This window comes from Eublepharis macularius, chromosome 3, assembly GCF_028583425.1.
Source record: "Eublepharis macularius isolate TG4126 chromosome 3, MPM_Emac_v1.0, whole genome shotgun sequence".
In the NCBI taxonomy this organism is placed as follows: domain Eukaryota; kingdom Metazoa; phylum Chordata; class Lepidosauria; order Squamata; family Eublepharidae; genus Eublepharis; species Eublepharis macularius.
The window spans coordinates 114,810,479-114,836,762 of record NC_072792.1 but is presented as its reverse complement, the minus strand read 5'-3'; the positions used below and the strand labels follow the sequence as shown (position 1 = coordinate 114,836,762).

General features: G+C 41.8%; 1 protein-coding gene across 2 annotated transcripts in view; it reads right to left on the bottom strand.

Moving 5' to 3' along the window:
- Window positions 1-21,364, bottom strand: part of LIPI (lipase I) — a 42,299-nt gene extending 20,935 nt beyond the window's left edge. For both annotated transcript variants that reach the window (XM_054973654.1, XM_054973655.1), the window contains exons 1-6: window positions 21,225-21,364; window positions 19,611-19,987; window positions 8,070-8,178; window positions 7,000-7,101; window positions 5,819-5,908; window positions 4,506-4,673 (exon numbers count right to left, since the gene is read on the bottom strand). In XM_054973654.1, the coding sequence (XP_054829629.1) occupies window positions 4,506-4,673; window positions 5,819-5,908; window positions 7,000-7,101; window positions 8,070-8,178; window positions 19,611-19,987; window positions 21,225-21,306 (928 nt within the window). In that variant the 5' untranslated portion in view covers window positions 21,307-21,364. The remainder of the gene's footprint in view (window positions 1-4,505; window positions 4,674-5,818; window positions 5,909-6,999; window positions 7,102-8,069; window positions 8,179-19,610; window positions 19,988-21,224) is intronic.
- Window positions 21,365-26,284: the final 4,920 nt, after the last annotated feature.

Genomic DNA, 26,284 nt, shown 5'->3' with positions numbered 1-26,284 from the left:
GGTAGATGTAAAATACAACAATCAGCTCTGTCTCACAGTCAGAATATTAAATGTCAAAATGTCAAAAACATGCCAGAATAATTCTGTCTTGAAGAGTTTCCAAAACATCAACACGTCCCATGGGGCACAAGTGCCTTCTGACAGTGCGTTCCAAACAGAGGGCGCCACAACTATAAAGGCCCTGAAGGAAAGAAGTAATGCCACCCCGGGATCAGGAACCACCAGCAAGCCCTGCAAAGATGAACGAAGTGAATGTGTGTGTGAAGGGGGGCATAGTGGGAGAGGCATGTCCAAAGGTATAAGGGACTATAAAGGGCTTTTAACAGAACAGGACTATGAACTACACCATTGTGTTCAATAAGTATTGTTGTTGGATGTCTTATCCTGCTTATTTTCTACTAATGTAACATCATTTTCAGCACTGTTTAATGTATCATGTCTAATAGTTCATGCATAGTTTGTTTCAGATCTCTGTAATCCTACTACTATAACATTGTTTATTAGATATCCTACTGAGTGCATCAACATACATTGTGTTATCTATAGGGATGGGCACAAACCGAAACACGAACCCGTTTGTCACAAATTGGGGATGGGCTTCCCCTTTGTTCCTTTCTGCCTCCTCTTCCAGCAGAGAGACTCTGTCATCCAGAGCTGGGCTCCGACCCCACCCCAGTCTCTGTGCCACTGTCAGCCTGAGGGGCCAAGCCTAGTGGGTTCCTGTAAGGACTCACAGAATACTTTAATATATGATATTGTCAGTATCATTATTATTTAGAGCACCTGTCCTGGATGGGGTCAGGGCTCTGGACCACCCCCTGTCCTTTCCAGGCACGAATGCACCCTCCCCCCCAAAACAGAAATTCTAACCTCCTTCCCCATGGGTCCTCCTGTCCCCTAGTCCACCAGTGCCTGCTGCCCCCTGGCTGCATCCCAGCAGAAATACCCGGTTGTCCATAGCTGGGTTCATTCCAGGAGGATCTGAACCTCTCCCTTTGGGGATTCCTTGCCAATAGACCATCTTGGGCCTCGACATTCCAACCACTTGCTGATGCAGCTGCCCATATTACCCCCCCCCACACACCCCATTCCCTATTTAACCCCCTCCTCATGCATCCCCTCAAGAATCGCCCACCCTGTTGTAGAGATGGATTCCACTGGTGGAAGGCTTCTCTCTCAGTCACCCTGGTGGTAACTCCCACCCAGGGTCTGTTTCCACATTAAAAGGCTTTTCTTTTCTGACTTCCATGCTCCTTGTCCCTCGCCCACCCCACTGGGAAGATTTCTGTTCCCCCAAGGTCTCCTTCCCCCCAGGATTAACCTTCCCTCATTGATCACCTCTGTCCTTTCCTGTACAAGAATATTCCTGTCTCCCCAAGAACATCTCCTTGACTGTCCCCTCAAAGAGTACTTCTGTTCCCATTCCATGCCCAGAGCAGTTTTTCTGCTCCCAGGAACCGTCGTTCCACTCTGAGGACCTACATTCCAGCCCCAGAGCAGTTTATCTGTTCTCAGAGATCATCATTCCTCTCTGGTGGCCATCATTCCAGACCCAGAGCAGTTTAGCTGGTCCCAGGAATCGTCAATCCACTCTGGGGGCCCTCATTCCATTCTCAGAGGAAGATTCTCTAACTCCATCCAACATTTTCATTGCAACTTTTTGGTGCTGCAGTGTATTTCAATGGAACCAATGCAAGTCAATTGGCATTCGTGGCTCCCATTATATCTAATAGACCTTTCCCTGGGGGAACCTGCTTTGGAGGTCTATAACTTAGACATCTGAAATTCAATCTTCGCCAAACTTGGAAGGTGGCTGGAGGAGAGCCTGCCGAAGACTTCCTGTGAGTCTGGCATCTCTGTCAAGGAGGCTGTTTTACAGCCTCCAGAATTGACAAACTGCACAAATCAAATGAACCAGTTCATAAATCGGGCAAGTTTGTGAAAGTTCATGGTTTGTGAAATGCAACAAACCACGAACCACCATTTCCCCATTTTGTGCCCATCCCCAGTTATCTACCTTGAGTCTCAGTGAGAAAGGTGTACTATAAAGTAAATAAATACTGTAAGATAGGACATTAATATCCTCATCAAAATGTTTTGCTATTCTAAGATTTCTTTTTTCTTTACTAATATATAACTTACCTGCAATTTCTCTTGCTAATTTGCAGAATTCAGTATTAAAGCATTTGATGTGTTTGACCTATGTTCAATGAGCTGTTTTTGATGATAAACAAAATTGTTTAAAGAAGTATACCTTTCTGTTATGGCCATTTTCAGAATTCTAATTCTTTTAGCCATCCTATTTATTGGTTTTAATTCCAAAGGGAACAAACATCTTCACATTTTCTGAGTTTTTGTTGGTTGTACTTGTCAATCACAGGCAACAATACAGAGAGACCTCTATTACTACCTATAATCGACATGATAAATATCAGATTGCCATGCAACTATAAAAGGCAAATTGTGCACATACACAAACACCATGGGATTAGGGACATGGAGGAAGAGGAGGAAGGAATTTAATCAATCCCTACTTGATTTTGCTAATGGAAATTGAGTGATAGCTTTTTTTTTTTTAAAGGAAAAAGACTTTTTTAAAACATGCACGTTCCCCTTTAAAATGCTACTAACAGTGCAGGGAATCTGGTTTTGATTAGCAAAACCAAGTGAGAGCTGACGGAACAAATGCCTTATTCTGTTTCCTGCATGGCCACAATCCTAATCATCCATGTTGCTACACTATTTTAATTCTGTCCTGCAAAATTAAGTATAAAGAACAGCTCTATAAAAATACAGATGCCCCTCCCCCAAAGAAAAAGAAAAGATGAAACATTTCACCTATTTGTGCAAGTTAATATCAGTTTTGATCAATGCTGCATTTCACAGGGCAGGATGAAGACACTGTGGAATGCTGAAATTCCTGGTTCTCTGGCATTTACTTTTAATTAAAAAAAAATCCCAGTCAAGCTACATAATCAGAAAGACCAAAAATTAATAATTCATTCTCTGTATATCAAGGACTGGGGTCTTCAATATGAACTCAGTTTATATTAATTTTAATAAATTAAATCAGGTTTTATTAATTAGTTGAAAGGCTATCTTGTTTGGAGTTTCAACACGTGTGGACAATGCTTTTCACCATGGTTTGATTAGATTTATTGGTATACTAGGACTGTAAGGAAATAATTTTTACAAATCTAAAGGTTAGAGGAAGAAGTGTAGTTGTGTTTACTTCAATCTTGCAAGAGATCTAGTTGTTGCATTACTTGCTTGATACTTCTCAATTCAAAGCTTGTAACACAGTTAGCTACCTACTTGCTTCACATTTTGCAAAGTGGCACGTTCTCACTCGCAGTCACTGATTGCACAACACTAGAACCTGGAGGATAATTTGAGTGCATTTATTGTTGATTTAATGCAAGGGTGTGGATGCAGTTACACGTATGGAGAATCACCCTTGGGGCTTGAACTAATTTTGCAATTTTCCTAGCATTGTTGTTTTGTGATCTTATAAACATCTTACTTATCTAAAACAGCCAAATTCCATTAAAATCAAATGTGATTTGACCTAGTCTACCTATCCTTTGACCTCAAAATAAATACAGGTGGGATTAGAACTAAAATATTGGATCCTAAGAACCATGGTGGAAGTTGTGCTCATGGACAAAAGTCTTTCTATCTAACCCTTCTCATTGCAGCCCATTCTGCCCCCCTGAAAAGCAGTTCCTGCTGACTGGGAGTGTGTGGAGGGTGGTGATGGTTTCCTCTGGAACAGCATCCAGTATGGAAGCTACAATTGCTGTAGAAGAGTTTGGCACAGGGCACTAATCCTGCATTCTATTTGCCTTAGGGCACAACTGGATCCAAGTCAATGTTGTTAGAAGTAATAATCATGTAGGGACCTGCTTCCTGAAAGTATTATTTTGCTTTCTACATGAAAGAGGCATGAGTGGTTTGGATCCTATGAGCTTTTCTGATGGAGAAAGGAGGAGGAAGGGTCCTTTTCAATCACTGAAAAAATCTATGTTAAGAAATGTGGGACTCACAAAGACAAAAACCAAGCAGTATGGGGACTGCAGTGAAGAGGGGTGTCAGGTGAGACTGAGTTGAAAAACCAGTAGAAACCCGCCCAATGTGTTTTATAATAAAGAATCTACAAGACCAGCAGGGCCAATCTTAGTTAAACCTTTTTAAGCCCATTGACTACAATGAACAACAACACCTGAAATGTATTTGAGTTATACAATGACCCGTATTGAAACCATCCATACTATGTTCTTTCCAGAGTGTTGGACTAGGACCTGGAAGGCCCAGGTTCAAATTCCCACTTGCCATGAAACTCACCGGGTAATCTTCGGCCAGTAACTATTTCAATCTAATCAATCTCAGAGAACTGTTGTTAGGTTAATGGATGGGGGAGAAAACCATGTAGGTTGCTCCAGGTTCCTTGGAGGAAGAGCTTGGTAAAACTTATGAAAAGTAAAAAGATACTACATCATTCTTACCCAATGCTGGACATGGAAGGGTTTTTAAAGCTTCACAGCTTGCACATTTTCCATTCCTGTAATCCATGTATGAGTCACAAGGAAATGCAGTTATCTTACACTTCTGTTCCAAAGATGACAGGAACAAAAAAACAGACCTCTGATGGTCACATTTGAAATACTGAGATCCTTAGAGTACAAAAAAGAAAAGCAATAAGCATGTATTAATGTATTAGTATTTGTATGAACAGAACACAGTCACATTTCAAAGTAAACATATGTTTTCATGTTTTGAAACGTAACACAATTTATGACCAAGAATCTATCCCAGCAAATTCAGTGGAACAGGTAAGTAGCATTGCAATTGCACGTTTAAAAATGCCAGGTCAACCTTCTACTGGAGACAATGGCAGAAGATACTGATAGCAGTTAGATAGATGTTAGCAAGATACTGATAAATGCTGATAGCAGAAAGCAACTATACTATGAAGACTGTTCAAGTCCTGTGAGTGTGGCCTTGTTACAGCCCTAAACATGTCAATGGTGGAAATTTTTTATTTCAAAAGTAACTTCAGCGTGGAAGTTCCTCCAATTAGAACTGCTAACCAGAATTTCCTGCAATTTTGCCTGCTTCAGGTAAGCCTTTATATTATTTTAGCCCTGCAAAAGATCTTTTTTCAGTCTGGATCCTTTCCAGACTGGTTTCAGGCCTGGCAATGGGACTGAAACAACCTTGGCCACTCTGGTGGGTGACCTGTGATGGGAGATGGCAGATGGAGGTGATCGGTTGGATTCTCCTGAACCTCTCAGTAACTGATGATACCATTGATCATGGTATCCTTCTAGACCACCTTTCTGGGCTGGGACTGAAATATTTTAAGTAAACTATCCAGAAATGAAAACTTTTATTCATTCTGCATACTGCAGTTTTCATTGTTCAGTTACAAACAGGCACTAAGGTAAAGTCCACAGTGCAATAAAGTCTTCCTGTAAACTCTTCTTGTTGGCTGTATAATCCCATTATAAAACAAAGCAAGATTGTAACTGTAGATACAGTGCAATCCTAACAGAGTTATGTTCTTCTAAATCCATTGAAGTCAATGAGCTTAGAAGGGTGTAATTCTGCTTAGGATTGCACTGTTTGAAGTAGAAGCGCCACCTCAAAATGAGCAGAGGCAAAGCCACTTCCTCCAGCACTGGCATTTCTATCCACTTTTTAACTGAAAATAGAAGAGCAATGCTTTCACCAGTACTATTCATTCAACAGCAAAGCAAGTTAGGGTCAGGGCCTTTCTGATATTTTGTTTAACTGTAATTAATTTCTTTTTATTTACCTCCAAGTATTGTCCGTGGACATCCTGGTTGATCTGTTCCTCCATTTGGGTAGAAGTCAATGTTTCCCAAAGGTTTCCTGTAACCCAAAGCTAACAAAAACTCAACACATAATGGAGAAGAACATTCAAGGGCTTTCAGAATAAACAGAAAACACTAAGAACATTAAATGACAGAAGGTATAAGCACTTGTTTTCCCATTCCTTGTCTCCTTATTTAACAATGTAAAAAACAGAATGACCAATAATTCATATTCACTAAATAGCTGACAACAAGCAATGGACTTGTATCACAAAAATATCTTAATGGATAAACTGGGATAAACTGAAAAAGGAAAATTTTCAGACTGATACAAAAAGCCCCCCATTCCGAGTCATATTGGGGCTAAAATGCAAAATGTGTGGGCAAACTGAAAATAATTTCATGCTAATAATTTTAAGCTGTTAATGCCAACACTCTTGCTGTGAAAATGCCAGCAGGGGCTGCCATAAGTCAGATATTTTTATTTATTTATGTCATTTATAGTCCGCCTTTCTCACTGAGACTCCAGGCGGATTACACAGTACAAGCTCAGTATAATCAACATTATACAGTATGACTTGAGGGTACCTTCTACCACCACCAATGCCAACTAATAGGCTGTGCAGACAGTGGTGGTGCCAGAATCTATTAGGGAATGGCCAAGACATCATTTTTTCCAGGAATGGTCTTTGTCTCGGGTGAGCACAGTTTACCCAAATTTCAGCAGATGTCCAAGCTAGGGAAATTCCAACAGTTTTCTGTGAAATCAAACATTATAAAATTTATTTTTAAAAGCACAACAATCACTTTATTTGGAAAGGATTGTTTTTCCCTTCCTCAGAAGACCACTGAGCTGACACAGGACTCCAGTCAATTTCACTGGCCATGAACCAAGGAACAGTGATTCCTGTATACTTTGGAAGTGTGTTTCTTAAACAGCAGCCACCTCCTGCACGTCATGGTATGAGAATCTGTTTGGAATGCCTCTTGTTTAAAGACAAAAGTCAACCCCCTACTAGATGCACACAAGCTCTTGGGCACACCTTAAGTAGTTCCCCTCCAGACACACACTTAACTTTACATATCAATAAATAGGACAAAGACATTCAGCACACCTTTTACTCTGTAAAATAATTCTGATAATGCAAAACTTCGTAGTTACCATCGATATCTGTATGAATGACATCAACAAACTGAGCATCAGTATGATCCAATCTCTCAGATGGCTCTTTTCCACTAAACGATGGCCCTGCTGGGTCAAGACCTGATATGAAAAGTAAACATATCTAGCTTTATTATAATAGGTATTTTATTTATATAATGTATTGAATGGGAAGCAGACTATCCTATAACAAAATACAGGTGTAAATATAAGAGTTTATTTTCTACAGTTTACAAGAAAAAGCATACAAGAAAAACAAAGCATACAAGAAAACATACAAGCATACATGGGGACATGAAATACCCTTTGTCCAGCAGTGCCCAAACCAACAGAATCTTCAAGAGGTATGGAACCAGACCATACCTCTTTCTAAGGATGGCAAAGATCTCATGGCTTACATAATGGCACTAACTAGAAGGTAAGAGTAATAAGACTTGTTTTCATTGAAGATACACAATATATTAATTTCAATGGAACTAAAAGGACTTAAACATTGGTGCCAGAATCTAGTGAAAGTGAAGTCCTTTTAATTCCTTTGAAAACAATATATTGTGCATCTTCAATGAAAGCAAATCTTGTTTCACTTATCTTCCACTTAGTGGTATTAAATGAAAGTCCAGTATTAAACACTGGTGTCAAAATCTAGTGAAGGTTAATATTGGGCTCTCATTCCATACCATCAGCCATATCACAGTAGGAGTATATCTCTTTTCCTTTCATTAAACACTAACTTTTGCAGAATAGGCATGTATAAGTTGTTCAGGGCTTGTCTACATTATATGCTCACTGCAGATCAGCAGCTGACCTACATAGGTTCTATGATGAAACCTATGCTAAGGATGGGTGTCACCAGAAGCTGTGCATTCATATTTTAAGTTACAGCTGTTTGATGGAGGCCAAATAGTCTAGCTAAGAGTATAATGATGTACATCTAACTTAGGTCCAAATTCAGCCATATAGCTTCAGTGGGTTGATGAATCCACATTACCTGTGTAGAACTGAATGATTTAGTATCCAGACAGAACTATACTACTAAATACTAACAGAACAGTAGAAGAAGGATGTCTTACCTGTTATTCTGCCAATTTTACCACTGTATGCCTTTCCAACAAATCCAGCTATATGAGCCCCAAGGCTTACTCCAATCATGTAAACAGAATCAAGAGAGGCTCCATTTTCCTGCCAGTAAATATGCCAGGATAGAAAGTTAAAGAAATGCGAACCTCGAGCTCTTTAGTGTAGTTAGTTAAGTCCTGTGTAAAATCAGTATGTATTTTTGGTCACATATCTAGTTTTGTCTGCCGGTGCTGGAAGTCTAAATTTTTTTCAAAATGAGGTGTGAATTTTATTTAAATTGAAAGTTCTTTACAACAGAGACAGATCTAGCATTATTTATGATTGTATAATGACTATATAAAATTGTCATATATTTAATGACAAAACAATATACATCAAATTGGACTATATTATCCAAGTTTATTCGAAAATAGCTTAAATAACAAATACTTCGGAGCACTTGAGCAATTGCTGCAATGGTTTGTAGTGATGGGAGAAATTTCCTCTTCCAATTTCTTATTCTGTTGTAAATTTGATCACATTTTACCAAGTATTTTAAATTGGATTGCAAATATGGGCATTTTTTTTTTTTTACATAGCTACATCATGTATGAATGAACCATGTGAATCATGCATTATGAGGGAGGGGTTGGATCAGTAAAGTTATGTGGATCAGTGAGGCCCAGCCTCAGATTGAGAGAGGAAGGTGTTGACAAAATGACAGGACACACTGGATCCTTCTCTCTCTGATCTACTTTTTGTAAGCTTAGGAATGAAAAGCCGAAGATTTTTTATAGGCCAGTTCCTTGCTCCTTATGAAATCTGCTCTGTAAGCTACAGATGGCTCAGTTTGCACTTCTGCCTCCCAGAAGAAAGCCCCTTTCTCCTGTGGTCCTGGAGTGGGACAGTTGACACTAAGGTAGCTCCTCCTCCATTTCTTGCGCAGGGTCGGACAAACTTGCAATCCTGGGGGAGGGGCTACCAGGCTCTCAGTTTTTTCCGGCCCTGCTCAGCAGGGGGTGCATAGTTTCTAGCTCTGCAGAGCAGCAATCCTTTGAAGGCACCAGGAGGTGCAGGAAGGTGCGCACTCGCTGGGGAAAAGGAAGGACGTGTTCCTCCCCCGCTCCCCACTGAACTAGTCGGTGGCGTCAGGAGCCGCGGGGAAAAGAGGCAAGCTGAAGAGCCAATGATCCTAGATTGCTAGGACCCGGCTTCTGCAAAGGCCAGCCAGGATTGGGTAGGGATGCCGCGGCAGCCACAAATGGAAGGATGGACCTGCGGGGCTCCAAAAGTGGTGGATGCCTTACAGAGTGCGCCAAAAGTGAGTCAACTCAAGGCACTCCCGTGGAGAGGCCTTTTTTTACTCCCGAAAAAGGTGGGGGTAACCTCGGAGAGCCACCCAGAGAAAGAATAACTTTTAAAGTGACTTCTGGGTTAGGCAGACTCCCGCAGGGCTTGGCGCTTGGCAGCAGACCCTGAAGCAGACTAGCTTCTCCATACTGGGCCCCTACGGTCTGGCCTTTGGGGTTTTTTTCTCCTTGCAGCATTTACGCCTAGCCTTTAGTAATACCCGCCCCCATTTACTTTGCCTTTAGGCGGGAAGATTTGGCAGGAATGCTCAGAGGCAAAAGCAACTGAGCCAACACTTAGTGGAATGGAAACCCCAAGCCCACCACAGCCCACAGGATCTACCCAGGGGGAACAGCAAGGGAATTTTGACCCTGATCTGTCGAGACCAGAGGCAAAGACTAATATCCTGGCATGGCTACAGACAGAAATCAAAAAAGGCCTAGACAATGCTGTAAAAAATCTTAGAGGGGAATTGGCCACCCCACAGAAAGACAAACAGCAGCCAGGTGCCTCTAAGGGGAAAAGGCATGCGAAAGCCATTACCCAGGGCAACCCCAAAAAGAGATGGGTAGACAAGTGGGCAGAGGGGGACTCCACTGACTCAGAGGGGTCGCAGTGGGGTTCAGAGACATCCCATAAAACCTCAGAAAGTGAGGAATGGGAACTGTCAGAAGAAGAAGCGGAAGAAGATGCGGGTCAAATGCAAACCAGGCTTTTTCCACCAGAGGTGTATTCTAAGCTGCTTGCTAAGGTACTAAGAACTCTGGAGATCTCACATACTGAAACAGATAAAGACGCTGCACAGCAATCTTACCCCCAAGGTTTGGAGAGGGCACTTCCAAAGATGAGCACTAGACAATCAGGAGTGCCTCTTCCAGCTATCTTCCACGACATCCTTAAACTGGAATGGGATAACCCAGCGAAACCAAAAGTGTACCAATTGGTGTTTAACAAGTTCTATTCTCTCATGTCTGATGCTGCCAAAAAGATAAGACTCCCGATAGTGGACGACCCGGTTACTAGTCTAACAATGACCTCGGTTCTGCTCATGGATGCGGAAGGTATGCCAAAGGATCCATCTGACAAGAAGATAGAACAAGCACTGCGTAGGAATTTCGATGTGTCAGCAGCGTCCTTGAGGTCATCAGCAACTGGGTCACTGTTCGCTAGAGCAGCTTATACCTGGGCCTCAGACCTAGCAACTGCAGGTAGAGAGGTCCCAAAAGAAGTCAAGAATGAGGTCAAGAAAATAGCCCTTGCAGCAGCTTTCGCAGCAGATGCTACCTTAGACTCTTTCCAAATGTCTTCTAGGGCTATAGGGTTTAATGTGGCAGCACAATGGAACACGTGGCTGAGAAATTGGGACACAGATCCACAAGCTCACAGCAAGGTGGCTGCAATACCATTTGCAGGAACCAAATTGTTTGGAGATGCACTAGATAGGTATCTAGTGGAGAATACAGAGAAAAAGAAGATACTACCATCAAAGAAGAAGGACCTAAAATACAAGGGAAGACATTCCTTTCGAGACTTCAAGAGACCCTCATGGCAGAACATGGACAGACCCTTTAGAAGCAGATGGCAAAACAAACCAAGATTCAACAATAGATCTTTCATCTTCAGAAAATCAGCCCTCCAGACTAAAGGCCAAAAGAAAAATGCTCAAGCATGACTACACCGAGCATCAGACAACAAAGCAGATAGGGGGACGTCTTCAGGAATTTTCTTACCAATGGAATCACACAATATCAGACAAATGGGTACTGGAGACAGTATCCAAGGGCTATTCCTTGGAATTCGAGAAGGTACCAAGAAGGCGCTTCTTACAGGTGTCTCGGAATCCTTCACAACAGAAACACTGGGAAATTCTAAAAGCCATTCAACACCTGTTGTAGATACAGGTGATAGAGCCAGTACCAGCACAACACAGGAAACAGGGAGTGTACTCAATTTTCTTTATAGTTCCGAAAAGAAACGGGGATATCAGGGCCATTCTAGACCTAAAATGGTTAAATCTCCACATATGATCCAGGAGGTTCAAAATGGAGACGATGAAGTCCACCACGGGGGCCATACAGAAAGGGGACTATCTAGCATCCATAGATCTGTCAGAGGCCTATCTGCACATCCCTATAAGAGTCACTCACAGAAGGTACCTGCATTTTGCTTACGACAAAAAACATTACCAGTACAGAGCACTCCCGTTTGGCTTGAAATCTTCACCAAGAGTTTTCACCAAAGTACTGGTGACTCTGGTAGCTTTCTCAGAGTTCAAGGAATATCCCTGTTGCCTTACTTGGATGATACCCTGATAAAAGCTCCATCCCTAGTCTCAGCCCAGGAGGCCATTGCAACGACGATGAGCTGCCTGGAGGGACGTGGGTTTGTCATCAACCGTCAGAAGAGTGTCCTTACACCAAGGCAGCGGATAACACACCTAGGAGTAATCGTAGACACAATTACGGACAAAACTTTCGTATCCCCAGAAAGACAACAGAAGATCACGTCCCTGATAGTATCAGTCCAGAACGAGAAGAAGGCGGATGTGATGCAACTGGCCAAGCTTCAAGGGATGATGGTATCCTGCCAGGATACACTTCAGTGGTCCAGATTCCACACGAGACCATTACAAAGGTTCCTGCGTCCCTACCAACGGATTATAACTCACAGGTGGAACAAGCTCGTGGAGATCCCACAGATGCTGTCCAAAGAACTGAGTTGGTGGACGGAAGCAGGCAGGTTCGAGGAGGGTTCACCAATAAGGGAACCAAACAGGGTAACGATGATGACAGACACGAGTCTGACTGGCTGGCGAGCACACATGGAAGACAGGATGACCCAGGGAGAGTAGCACCCCGAAGAGAAGGGGTGCAGTATAAATCTTCTGGAATTAAGGGTGATAAAGAATGGCTTATGGAAGTTCCAGGACTGTCTGAAAGGGAAGCACATAATGGTGTACACAGACAACATGATGGCAAAAGCCTATATAAACAAACAGGGAGGCAGCAGGTCCAGAGCCCTAAGCAAGGAGGCAGAGGAAATATTCCTCTGGGCAGAGGTGAACATAAAATCAATAAGGGCAAGCCATGTTGCGGGGCAGCAGAACGTTCTGGCGGACTGGCTGAGCCAGAACAGAGTGGACCAGTCAGAGTGGATGCTGAACAAACAGGTCTTCTCACAGATATGTCTGAGATTTGGCAATCCAGAAGTGGACTGTTTGCTTCGGCAAAAAACTCTCAAGTTCCAAAGTTCTTTTCAAGACGAAGGGAACGGGAGGCAATGGGAACAGATGCCCTGTCCAAAAATTGGCCCCGAACACTCTTCTACGCCTTCCCTCCTCTGAAAATAATACACAGGATGATACAGAAAGTAGTAGAGCAAAAGGCAGAAGTCATAATGATCACACCATTCTGACCATGGAGGCCATGGTTCCAAGACCTCAGAAGGTTGTCAAGAGAGGAACCGTGGAGGCTCCCATACAGGAACGACTTACTGACCCAAGGGGAGATTCAGCACCAAAACTCCAGGTCTCTAAAGTTGACAGCCTGGAGGTTGAGCACAACCAACTCAAGGACTTGGGTTACTCTGAAAGAGTGATCTCCACAACACTGGCATCAAGGAAAGGCTCAAAAAACAAAAGCTACAATAAGACATGGCAGGTGTTTCATGAGTGGTGTGAACAAAAAAGGAAGAATCCACTCACAGCCTCTGTTAAACAGATCCTACTGTTCTTACAAGATGGCCTCAACAAAGGACTTACTACCAGCACACTGAAAAGACAGGTCGCAGCGATCTCAGTCATCAGAGGGTCGAAGAGAGGAGCGTCTCTCACCATACATCCCCATATCAAAAGGTTCCTGAGAGGGACCACATTACTGAATCCTCCACAAGTGCATAGATTTCCTACTTGGAACCTGAACTTAGCGCTTAAGGCACTTAAAACGGAGCCATTTGAACCAATGGCAACCTGTCCCCTTAAAGAACTGACCCTTAAGACAGCCTTTCTGGTAGGGTTGACTTCAGCGTGAAGGGTGTCAGAGATAGGTGCACTGTCTGTTAATAGGGATCTGTGTATTTTCCACTACGATAAGGTGGTTTTAAGGACAGACCCTACCTTTATCCCAAAAGTCAATTCGACCTTTTATGAGGCGAAGATATTATCCTGCCTTCCTTCTGTGACAATCCAAAACATGAGGAGAGGGAATGGCATAGGTTGGATATGAAGCGGGCACTGAGCTATTACATAGAGAGGACCAAACATATACACAAAGTAGAGAGTATGTTTATCTCATTTAGGCAAAGCTCATTGGGCGAGAAAGTGACACCCTCAACAATAAGCAGATGGATTAGGGAGTGCATAGAGCTGGCGTACAAATCTAGGAAGTTGTCACCCCCTAAGGGAATCACCGCCCACTCCCTGAGAGGGACAGCCGCCTCGGCAGCACACAGATCTTTCCATCATTAGAAAAAATTTGTAGGGCTGCACACATTTACTTGGAATCATTACAGGCTGCAACTTGGAAGTCAGTACATACCTTCACAAAGCACTATAGATCAATTGGCTTCAGCGGAAGCAGCCTTCGGCAGGAGGGTGCTACAGCACGTCCTAGAGACATAGGGTCTGAAATACCCGCCTGAAGGTACACTGCTAGACATATATCCCGAGTGTCGACTGTCCCACTCCAGGACCACAGGAGAATGGAAGATTTATTCACTTACCGTGAAGCTTCCTTTCTCGGGGGTCCTGGAGTGGGACAGTCCGAAACCCACCTGATCTCCAAAAGTTAAAAAAGAGAGAGAGAGAGGGCGGGGGGAGGAAAGAAGGGACAATGAGGACATGTTCTAGGTATATGTTAATATAAATGTTGTGGCAGTATTGCAGTTGAACAGTTTAATCTGTTGGAGTTCTAGTTATAATGAATAGGGTTTGAGATACCAGAAAAGGAATCAAGGAGGATTATTTTTTTTTAATTTATTTATTTTTTTAATATCTAAAACAGAAAACTACAAAGAACTACGAAAGTACAAGGGAAGGAAAAAAGGGAGAGAAAAAGAAAAGGGGAAGGGGGGGGTGGAAAAAGGGGGAGGGCAACATACAAACAATAAACACTACACTTCAATGCTTTCCCTTCATACTGCCATAATTAAAGATTAAACCTTAATAAAGTAATGATGGAGTGGTTGACCTTACAAAATACAAATTACTGTTCAAATTAAGTCTTCTTCCCCCCCCTAGGCCTCGGACGCAATTCTCTCTGAGCAGCTACAGCCACAGCGCTCGTTGCCTCCCCCCTCCCTTCGGGCTTCGGATCTTCTTCTTTTTGCTTGGTGTCTTGCCCAAATTCTTGATTTTTGTCCACAAAATCCCTTAGTTGATCTTCCGAATTTATCTTGTAAGCTTGATCTTTATAACTGAACCAAATTCCTTCCGGAAATAGCCATTTATACTTTATCCCACGTTCCCTCAGGAGAGCTGCCAGCCTTTTATACTTAAATCTTCTTTTCTGAACTAGAAATGGAACATCCTTCAGTATCTTGACTTTATTTCCCAGAAAGTCCAAGTCCGCATTATATGAGTTGTATAGGATAGTGTCCCGGACCCTCCTAGATGAAAACTCAATAAAGATCTCGCGAGGCAGCTGCCGCTTCATTGCATATTTTGAAGAAGCCCGACGGACTTCCAAAATGGCGCTTTTTGCTTCTTCTTTAGTTGCCCTCGCGGGTGTCGCCAATAATTCTGAGGCAAGATCCCTTAAATCCTCGTTTTCCTCCTCTTTAACATTCTGGAGGCGCAAAATAGTCTGTGTTCGTTCCACTTGCAGCCCGATCAGCTGGTTTTCCACCAACTTTAGCTCCTTGTTCGTTGCTCTCATGAGTGACGCATTTTCCCGAGCAGACTTCTCTGCCCCCCCCGCTACTTCCTTGATGGCTTTCACATCGCTCTCAATTAAGCCCACCCTTTGATCTGTTTCATTCAGCTTGTCAACAAAGGGTTTTATGGCTTCGATAACCGACCTTTTCACCAAATCCTCGAGCGACTCCCCTCTTCCCTGCAGGGCAGCCGAAATTGACTTGCCCAAAGCAGGACTCTGTTTTTTCGCTGCCATTTTAGGGGGGGGGGACCGCCAACCTTCCAAAACTCAGCGAGGGGGAAGAAATCCGAGTCTTCTTAACTTCAGATCCCACCACTCCTTCACATGCGCTTGTAATAACAGAAGGGATTCGCTTACTTACAGGCTTCCGCCTAGTCCTGTTCTTTGCCGTTTTCCGTGGCCCGGCAGCACGCAAGGTGCCGCGCACGTCTGCCGGCCTCCATGGGGACAAACGGGCAATTTACCCCCTGCGTCAATTTCCAGGGGGCTCTTCCCGCCGTGTCCCGGACCCTGACTCCCTCCCTGGGAGTCCTGGGGGCTAATCTTTGCAGATCAGCCACCCGGTCAGGCTGCTCTGGCGCTTCCTCTCGGACCTGCGGAGAGGAGCGTCCGACATGGCCACGAAAACGAAAACGAATCGGAATCAACGAGGACTATTGAGGGCTTGGAAAGGAACTGAGAGCCTGGTAGCCCCTCCCCCAGGATCGCAAGTTCATCTGACCCTGCACAAGATATGGAGGAGGAGCTACTCAAGTTTCGACTGTCCCACTGCAGGACCCCTGAGAAAGGAAGCTTCACGGTAAGTGAATAAATCTTCTATTCCCCAAGGAGTAGATTTAGTTCCACTGACACCTGTAGCTTCTTCCCAGCCATTCAGATTCTCTGCTAACCCTTGTTGCCACCTTTCAGCTGTGCCAACCTTAAAGCATCAGGCTGTTGTTGCCACTTCCTCAGAAGGCAACCTTTGCTTTTCCCACTGAGACACTAGGGTAGCCACCCCCAGACCTGATAATACTTTGCACCAAACTGGGTAAGAATTATCAGGCAGATGCTGCTGAATTCGCATATAGCTGAGCAGGCAAAAATTTATATTCTGAACCAGATAATTGCAAACTTTGTAGTCACTAAAGTTACTGAAGGACTCAGAGCCAGCCACAAGACACAGGCCCCTATGCTATGCCATGGAATTCTACCTCTTCTAAAAAATACAAAACTATTTAATAAATACATGTTATTTCTAGATAATTGATGAATAAACAGTAGGCAAAGATTCACTTAAGAAATATGAAGCCCTAAACTGATTAGCCATCATAAACAATACTCAAGGTAGGGGTGTAAAATAAGCCTCCACATGAGTGAGAACTAGTGATTTAGATATTTAGGGTGAATAAATATTAAGACTGGATAAATATGAGACTGGACTATGTGGTTAACTAGGATGTTGCTGCACTATCCTAAGCAGACTCTGTTTACTATACGACTTCTAGTTAAGTAATTCTGGGAGGCTCACTTTGTATGGGGGAGTCAGAGGGAAGGATAGACTAAAATGGGTATAAATATTTAGGAAACTGTCAATTCTCAAGATCTCATCAGCCACTATTATAGAATTCAACAAGCGTCTATTCATCATTGGACCATTACATACAATACTTTAGTAACATAACAAAGAGTAGAATAGAATTTCTCTTTTTCTACTTGGGTTTGTGAGGGAAGCTTTTCTTTAATACAACGTGATTAAATTTTGGCATGGCGTATCCTATAGAATTGCTAATGAAGCATTTTTCCAAGAGAGATATATGACACTTCCTGAATTTCATGGCTGTACTCTATGCCCCTGAGAACTTGTTCAAGGATGATGGAGTGGCAGCCTGGGAAGAATGCAGTACAGGAAACTATAGCCAGAAGGGAGGATTGGCAAAAATTCCTCTACCCATTTGTACAAACCACAGGAGAGCTTCAGCAAGAGGTAGAAAGTGAATTTTGCTGATTTGTCTCTTCTAGCAGCATTCCTTTGAGACAGTCTAATAACCCCACTTGGGAGGGGGGTTACCTTAAAACAGACATATTGTAACTGAATGTCTCTTTAGCTGACACATTATGTGGCCTTCCAGTCAAGGGCCAAATCGACATCGGGAATTCCACAAATGGAGCTCTCGGCAATTTTTTCTTCAAATATCAGGCTCCCTGGGGGTCTAACTACATGATACTTTTGAAAATGTAACCCTGACTCACTCTCCCCCAGCCCACAGCAACTGCAGGGAATGCCTCTTTTAAAATGAAGGTGCGTCTGATTCAGCTCAGAACTGTGGTGTTGGGGGAGGACAGCTTTCTGCCTTTCCTCTTCACCACTTTCCGACGCTAAAAGAGCACCAGAGACACACCTTTCTCCCTTTCCCCCGACATTGTTTTGTATTGCAAAAACAACTTGGGGGATGGGATACGAGTGCCACCTCCTCTACCCCGCAGTTCGAAGCTGAATTGGGATCTTTCTTATTTTTAAAAAAGACATTTCGGTTAGCTGTTTTGTCGCTGTGGGGAGAGAGTTGGATCTGAGTAACAGCTAGTTTGGCCCTGGAATGCAATTTAACTGGGAATGCAGCATGATGGTGTAAGTCTTCCTCCTATCCTGTTTCCCTATCCCGAAATGCCCCTCTGGAGCTATTACTTTATTTCTTGAAGCAACCATACATGTATTGATTGATCCAAGCACTTTTGCATTTGTCTCTGTGGGCAAATAGTGACTCCATGTTGCCATTTTGGATATGAAAAAAAATGATTTAAAAGCCTTTTAGAAAGCTTTAAAAAGCCTCCTTTGTGTTAAAATATAGTGCTACTTGGGGACACACACTTGATATTTGATGGGTAAAAATTTTGGGAGCTCTGTTCATGGGACTCTCCAAGTTTTGTCTGGTTTGACCCATGGGAGCAACTTTGCAGTGAACAAACGAAACCACAGTGGAAGTGAAAGATAACAAAAAGCCCTTCTGCAAAGTCAAGCTGTTCACAGTTCTATACAATTCATCCCAGAGGTTTTATAGTTTCTCCATCTAGTCTGTAAGTTTTCAGTTGGGCTTTCCCATTTATTCTTACATACCTCAAAACATTAATCCAGGACATGCAGTGACAACGTTAAATTGTATGACATGATAATTCCAATTTTGTGGCAGGCTATTCCTATGACTTACTACATTTCTACATCACTTTTAAAATGCTGCAGTTTTTTGAGGGGAAGCATGAAATGTTAGCAATTGTCCTACAGTTTATTAAAATACTGGACAATATTTACAGTGCAATCCTAAGCAGAGTTAAAGTCTTCTAAGTCTAATGACTTCAATGGATTTAGAAAGATAGAACTCTGCTTAGATGGCACTCTCAACTTAAATGTGTAGACCAGCCTCTATTGTTATATTTTAATGTCTGTTTTGTAGATTTGTTTTAATTTTTAATATATTTTTTAAAAAACTTGGTACACAGAATGGGACTTACAGATGGGATATGAAATAATAGGAATATGCAGGGGGCATAAAAATTCTCTGATGGGAGGGACCCTGTACCAGGAATAGAAGCAGCTTTGCATGCTGAAGTTCCCACATTCAATCCCTGGCATCTCCACCTGGTCAGCAGATGGTTGTACTGTACTTGTTAATTTTCCATTGATTTTATTCTACCTTTCGTTCTGTAGACAATTAAGTATATGGAACCAAAATAAAAAAGTGTATGAAAAGTGATCTGATCAGCTCAATATGCTTAGAATAAGCAGTTCTTCATCCACTCTAAGTCCATTCAAATGTGGATATACCAAGGAATAAGACAGTCTAGTAATGCCCATGACAAGCTCTTCAGGGAAATACCTGACCAGAAGCTGAGTCAAAGAATGATGCAAGATCCTACCTTGAGTCACTCACAACATTCAATTTCTCAAAGATACGTCTGTCCTGGCTACTGGCTACTGGCTACTGGCTACTGTTTTCCAGTGCCTCAAGTGGAGGTCTTTCACATCACCTACTACCTGATCATTTTAACTGGAAGTGAGGAGACTGAACTCTGGATCTTCTGCATACAGATTCTCCACCATTGAGCCACATTCATTAAGGATACTATCACAGGTTTGTTTCTGTATAAGGATCGTGCACATTTGATTGTGGGTGTGTTGCCTACAGCTTTCCAGCTACATGCATATAGAGACATGCACTTATTACACCTTTCTTATTTTTTTGCAGGTATTGCATTTTTCTACACTAACATTTCTAACATTTCTACACTAACATTTCTTTTGACACCATAAGATTGCTTTATATTCTCTAATATCAATAACACACATGGGTTCCTTACCAACATTTCATCAATAAGGTTCTTCAATATTTCTGCCACTTTCCAGGTATTGGAAACAGCATTTGGATAAATCAAAGTTGTGGCACCTCGATTCCAATCCACTATTATAATATTAATGTCCTCTTTTGCAAGCAGACTATTTTTAATTTCATTAATCCATACTGGTGGTGAGCCTGTAGGTCTGTAGCCATGAATAACAAAAACAATTTTCTTGGTCACATTTAGATACACAGAAGTTGTTAAGTTTTGTCCACTGAGATTCTCAGAACAGTTTTGGTTTTTCCTTGTGTACAAAAGAAGTTGCACTTTTAGATCTGTGCCTATCAGAGCATTGGGTAAGCTAAGATCTGTAAATTCAGGGCATTTTTTTCCTGTGTCTGAAAAACAAAGGAAGAAAAAAATGAATCAGCTAATTTTTTAAAAAATGACCCTTATCCCATCTTTCCTCCCAGGTGCACACAGTGATGGGTATGGCAATCATCCCATTGTATTCTTACATCTACCATGTGAGAGTTAGTGAGTTGCTCAAGGTCAACCAACAAATCCATGGCTGTTGCTTGAATCCAGAACTCACCAGTCCAATCCACTTTCACTATTACAGAAGTGGTTCTGATGGAACTGGACAGATTCTATACATATTTTTAAGGATTTCACCATTACAAAATGCTTAGTCTTTATATAAAAACAAACCAATGTTTACAAGCAAACTCTATTGTAGCACCATTACAAAGAAGTAGAATTCTTACTTTGCAGCTTGAGAAAAGTAAGAATTCTACTCCTTTGTAATCACATGCACTTTAATTTCCGAGTAAAACGACTGAATTCAGTGATGTTTACTGCAGAGTAAACACACATAAGACTGGATTACACGCCGTGTTAGCTCTCTGAATAATTTGGTGGCATATATATTTCATTTTAAATATTTGTTTTCACTAGACTGTTTGGTTTCCAGCTCTTCCCCCTCCCTTGCCCTGATAAAACTGTTCCTGTTGCGTCAGATAGTGCCCCAAGGCTGAAAAAGCTTATACTGTGACCAGCAGTTACAGGCAACAAAAATGCATTTGAATTCATAGAATTTTCACAGGTTAATGTGACACGGCTAACTTAAATGAATAAACTATGTAAATAACAGTTCAAAAATCTCACATTCTTTCAGTTACTTTTGTATGTCTAAGACAAGATCTTTTTACAAATATAATCTTTGGTCTGGTTGAACAGCTCATGCGAAAAGTAAATTATTAAGGTATTTATAAAACATCTGAACTTAATATACACACTTTCTTGAGATTAACAGTGCAGTTTACACCCTTCTATGTCCACTGAAGTCAACGGACTTAGGATCAGGGTACTTGACTTTAAAGTATTCTATAGCTACACACTTGTATCTCAATGAGTTAAATCATTTTATTTCCTATTATACAAAACCGATAGAGTGGCATACATTTGTACAGACTTCAAAAGATACTATTTGTATTTATGCTATGTAGAGTTTGTACTATTTTTGGAAGCATTACATTAAACTAACTAGTATATAGAATAGCTACTCACATGGTATAAACTAACTCATTTCCCTGTAATGAAAAAGCAGGAAGAACTTTTAAACGGCTACTTTACCTGCTTTTATACCGCATGCCAAGAAACAGGTGAAGAAACAGATTCCCAACATAGGGAATCTTTGAAAAGCAGAATGGAACATTCACATTCAAGAGAATGTCTCTATTTCCTCCTAACATGCTGGGGTTTTGCTTCAGTCAGTTAAGCGTCACTGATAAAATAGGCGTGGTAATTAGAAGGAAGTCGCTGAGCAGAGTGAAACTCAACCTTTATGCTTTTGTAACCTGTAACTCCTCCTTTCCCACTTAGTTAAACAGGTGAGGCACCTCTTTCAGGCTTGTCGTATCATAAAAGCTTCTTTCCTCTGACCTCAGAGACTATTAGTTTTTCAGGACCACAAGGTCTACCTTTGGCGGTGTGCGGTGAAGTTAATTGCCAGTGCCACTTTTAAGAAACAGAGAAAGGAGTATCATGTACTTTGGCCTTCTGTTCAGAGGGGGGAAAAACAGATTGACATTTGCTGAACACCTGAATGTTACAGAGTTCCAAATTAGAAGATTCTGCAATAGGGAAATAAATATTTTAGTGATGGTATAAATTATTTCTCTGAAATAACAAGAGGATAAAAATATCAGTCATTTGTATCCTGATGTATGTTCTCTAACAACATTATGGTTAATTAGTTCTAAAATAGGTTCTAAACAACCCGTTTCTTGCTCACTTATTGCCTTGTTGAAAAGCAAGACTGTTACTTAACCTTACAGCTTCGTTGTGTATTCTTCTTTGGATATATTTCATTTTAGCTTTTGCTAATGTCTCCTAAAGAAAGCATAATAATTAATATGTAAGATGTCTTAACGAAAAAGCTTGCCCAGTTTTCTAAGGAAAAGAGGGGCAGAAGACAGGAATTCTTCAGCAGCTACCCAGGTACCCATTAGCAGCATGGAGTCATAAATCCAATTCCCGCCATACAATGCTGATTGGCTTGCACTAGAGGAAAAACACTAGGGGATATCCCTGTTAACCAAGGTAGACTAAAGAACAGCAGGGATATGAAGTGCAGTCAAAAACTCTTTAATTAATATATTTAGAATGTGTTAAAGTGCAAAAGTGCAATACAATACATTCAATAAATACAATAAATATATCAATAAATATGTCAGTAAATATTGCTATGCAAAATCAATTCATGTTTGTCTGTCCAATGAATTTCAAAAGTTCTGAAATGTTTTTTAATCACAGAGAGCACCAGGAGGTAAGGGGGATGGAATTCTGACTCGCTGGTCTCCCCCAGGTGAATATAATGCCAAGAGGCAGAATTGTCGACGGGATGGTGCAGGCACGATTCTCCAGTTCCCGTTTTGTACCACGTCTTCTTCTTGGGCAATATCTCTAGTGGTTCAGACCTTCCCCACGTTCCTGTGTGAAGTGCTCCAAGAGGCAATCATGTTGTGACAGACAGTGTCTGTCTGGGGAAGGTCTGAACCACTAGAGATATTGCCCAAGAAGAAAACGTGGTACGAAACGGGAATTGGAGAATCGTGCCTGCACCATCCCGTCGACAATTCTGCCTCTTGGCATTATATTCACCTGGGGGAGACCAGCGAGTCAGAATTCCATCCCCCTTACCTCCTGGTGCTCTCTGTGATTAAAAAACATTTCAGAACTTTTGAAATTCATTGGACAGACAAACATGAATTGATTTTGCATAGCAATATTTACTGACATATTTATTGATATATTTATTGTATTTATTGAATGTATTGTATTGCACTTTTGCACTTTAACACATTCTAAATATATTAATTGAAGAGTTTTTGACTGCACTTCATATCCCTGCTGTTCTTTAGTCTGGCTTGCACTAGGCCAAATATCGGTTCCTCAGCAGTTCACTGAAACCACCTGGCTGGATTTTCAAAGATGTGGTCTTTGTCTATTAGCCTGTTATAACTGTATAACCCATCTTGTATTATGTAACATAGAGACGGTGTTTGCCTTGGACATGAATCTTAATTATATTCCCATATTAATGCTACTTTTTCATAAATATATTAATTGTCATACAGCTTACACTAAAATGAAAAAAGGAAAGTGCTTTTTCCTTAAAAATAACTTTGTACAATATAGGGCAATAAGGTGATCAAAGTAAATTCTCTACTTTGTTAAGAAGCTTTAAATCCCCCCAATATTTAAAATAGTACATTTCTACTCAAATAATTCTGTAATGCAGTTAAGTTGCTTTCTTTTGAACTAAACTGAATGTACATTTTGGCCTGAATGGTTGTTCTGGTCTAAGTGCTCCTAGAATTCTATAATCAAAGTTAACACATTATCTTACATATAATGCAGTATTGGGACACACCACACGATGGCAGCCAAAGGTTAGGAATCTTTCAGATATAACACTACAAATGATACATAGGTATATTTTTACATGTAAGGGAAGTCCAAGTCTTTTTAGGCCGTATCCCTAATTTCAAATCATAAATTAGGCTGAAACAAATAGCAAATTCAATATTTGTTTATTTGTAAAAACAAAATCTTCATAGTCACATCATGGTACACTTATTTACTCCATTCATACCCCACCTCTCTCTCCAATAAGGACCCAAAACAGCTTACATTGTTCCTCTCCTATTTTATCCTCATAACAGCCCTCTGCAGTAGATTAGGCTGAGAGTGCATGCTTGTCCCAATTACCTAGCAAATTTCCATGGCAAAGTTAAGAATCAGACTTGGGTCTCCTGGATCACAAGCCAACCCTCTAACCACTACACTACACCAAAAACCTAAAGTGAAGTTTACTGCGGATAGTTCAGCTGCAGTTGTGAACAAGTTTCAAATGGAATTATGTTAAAGGGGAGGGGGGACTCCTGAAACCTGCTCCCTGGCTCTTCCCTTACAGTGTTTCTTCTCTCCTTCCCTTGCTACACATTCCCAACTAAAGAACTAATAAGTAATAACGTATTGTAATGGCTATTGGGGTTTTCAGCATCCAAATAATTTCTTCTAACAGCAAATTATTTGATAAGATTACTTGAAAGGACTTCAATGCATATGTCCTCTTTGATCTCTTTTAATTGTATCTTCACCTCCACTCTCCCAGCAAGGTTTTTGCTTTGATAGCTTTCCCTGGAGTCAAAGGCTGTAATCCTAAAAACACTTTCTTAGGAGTAAAATCTCTTTAATAAAATGGGGCTTTACTTCTGAATGGACCTTATTAGGAATGCTCCCATAAACATCTTTAGTGCGGTTACCTCTTGAGAAGCTGCATAAAGGCTGATTGAATGGAAGAAAGCCTAAGAGATAGGAAGATAAGAAAGGAACTCTGAGCAAGCACATGAGCATTTCCTTTTCTTTTATACTCTTTCTGAGAATGACAGAGCAGTATGTTACTCTGGGCAAGTCTGGGCTGGCTGGAGATGAACAGCTGCAGCTATTTTCTCTCTAAGCAAGCAGTAAAAGTGGCTCTCAGAGTGACTGGAACGGTTCATCTAGGGTTCTCAGGTGCTCACCAGTGGCGGGCAAACTCCCGGGGATTTGCTCCCTCATCCACCAATCACTGGATTTCACTGTGACCGTCTCTCTACAGGAGACATTTTACACAAGAATGCTCAAGTGTAGGAAGACGCAAAGTTAGCCGAGAAGCACAATTTCACCTCTCACACAGAGCCAGCTGAGATCGCTCCTCAGCAGGTTTATTCATTTTATCTTTGCCTCCAAGGCTCTGTCAATTTCACCTCCCCTTAAGGGAGGCGACAATGAAACTAACAAACCCTCTGAGAAGCAATCTCTATGAGCTCTCTGTAGAGAGGTGAAATTGACAGAGACTTTGGCTCTGTCTTTTTAGACTACACTTCCCAGCTAACATTGCATCTCCCTATGCTTGAGCGTTCTCATGTAAGATGTCTTGTGTAGAGAGACAGTGAAAGGGTTGGGAGATACTTGTCAGAGAGGAAGCGGAAAGTGGCTGTTAATCTGTTCTTTTACTTAGAAACATTACTAACCTCGATGTTTGGTAGTTTAAAATCCGTTCACTCCTATGTTCCTTATTGTAAATATAGATTATTTTTGTTTGGTTTAACCCAGGGGGGAGGCAAATACAGGAACTGGCTGCCTGTCTGGTAGAGCCTCTGGAAGAGAAAGGGAACCTTGTGAGGATTTGGGTCAGGGCTCTCTGTCTGCAACAGTGGAGACTAGACAAGTAGTATGTGGAACTGGACTCCGGACTTTTACCTGCCTGGGAAGCCCCAAACCTGTAAAGAGGGAGGTTTGGAGTGGGTGGCAAAGGTGTGTGAAAGGCTGTGTGTGACTGTGAGGTGGGGATCATTTACCCACCCACATATACCTGCCATACTAATCAATACTAAAAAAGCAGGAAGAAGCCAGAAAACACATTTGGAGGCGCCATGCCACTCACAATGGGGCCAGGGATAAAAGAAAGCTGGTAGACACAGATACTAGTCCTGTTCATAAGGTACACTGAACACATGCACCACCCATATATCTGTTGGTAAGAAAGAGCCAACGTGCATTCACTTTAGCAATGAAAAGGCTTGCCAGCCTCCAAGCGGTGGCTGGAGATCTCCAGGAATTACAACTGATCTCCAGGCAACAGAGATCAGTTCCCTTGGAGAAAATGGCTGCTTTGGAGAGAGGACTGTGGAATCATACCCTGCTGAGGTCCTTTCCCTCCTCAAACCCTGCCTTCTCCAGACTTCACTCTCCAAATCACCAGGAATTTCCCAACTTGGAGCTGGCAACCCTAGCAATGAAACATGTGACTAGCAGGATAAATGTGGGGTTTGCATCACATTTTTAGCTGTCTATGCCATATCACATGAGAATTACTCAGCACAGTATTTTTTTAAAAATCCAGTGTTCATTAGCACACATTGGACAGGCATTCACTGTAACTTAGGGACAGGGCCTGTCGTTCTGGTAAGAAAGTGAATGACGTGGAACCTCCCACTCTTCCATCGCCCCCCTCCCCCAGCCCCGGCAGAAAGCAATAGCAGCAGTAAGAAATTTCAATTACTTTCACCCTTCATAATGGGGGGAAAGCCTAACGGGCACAGATGCCTACCCTAGGGGAGACTCCCTCTGCACATCTGCAGCAG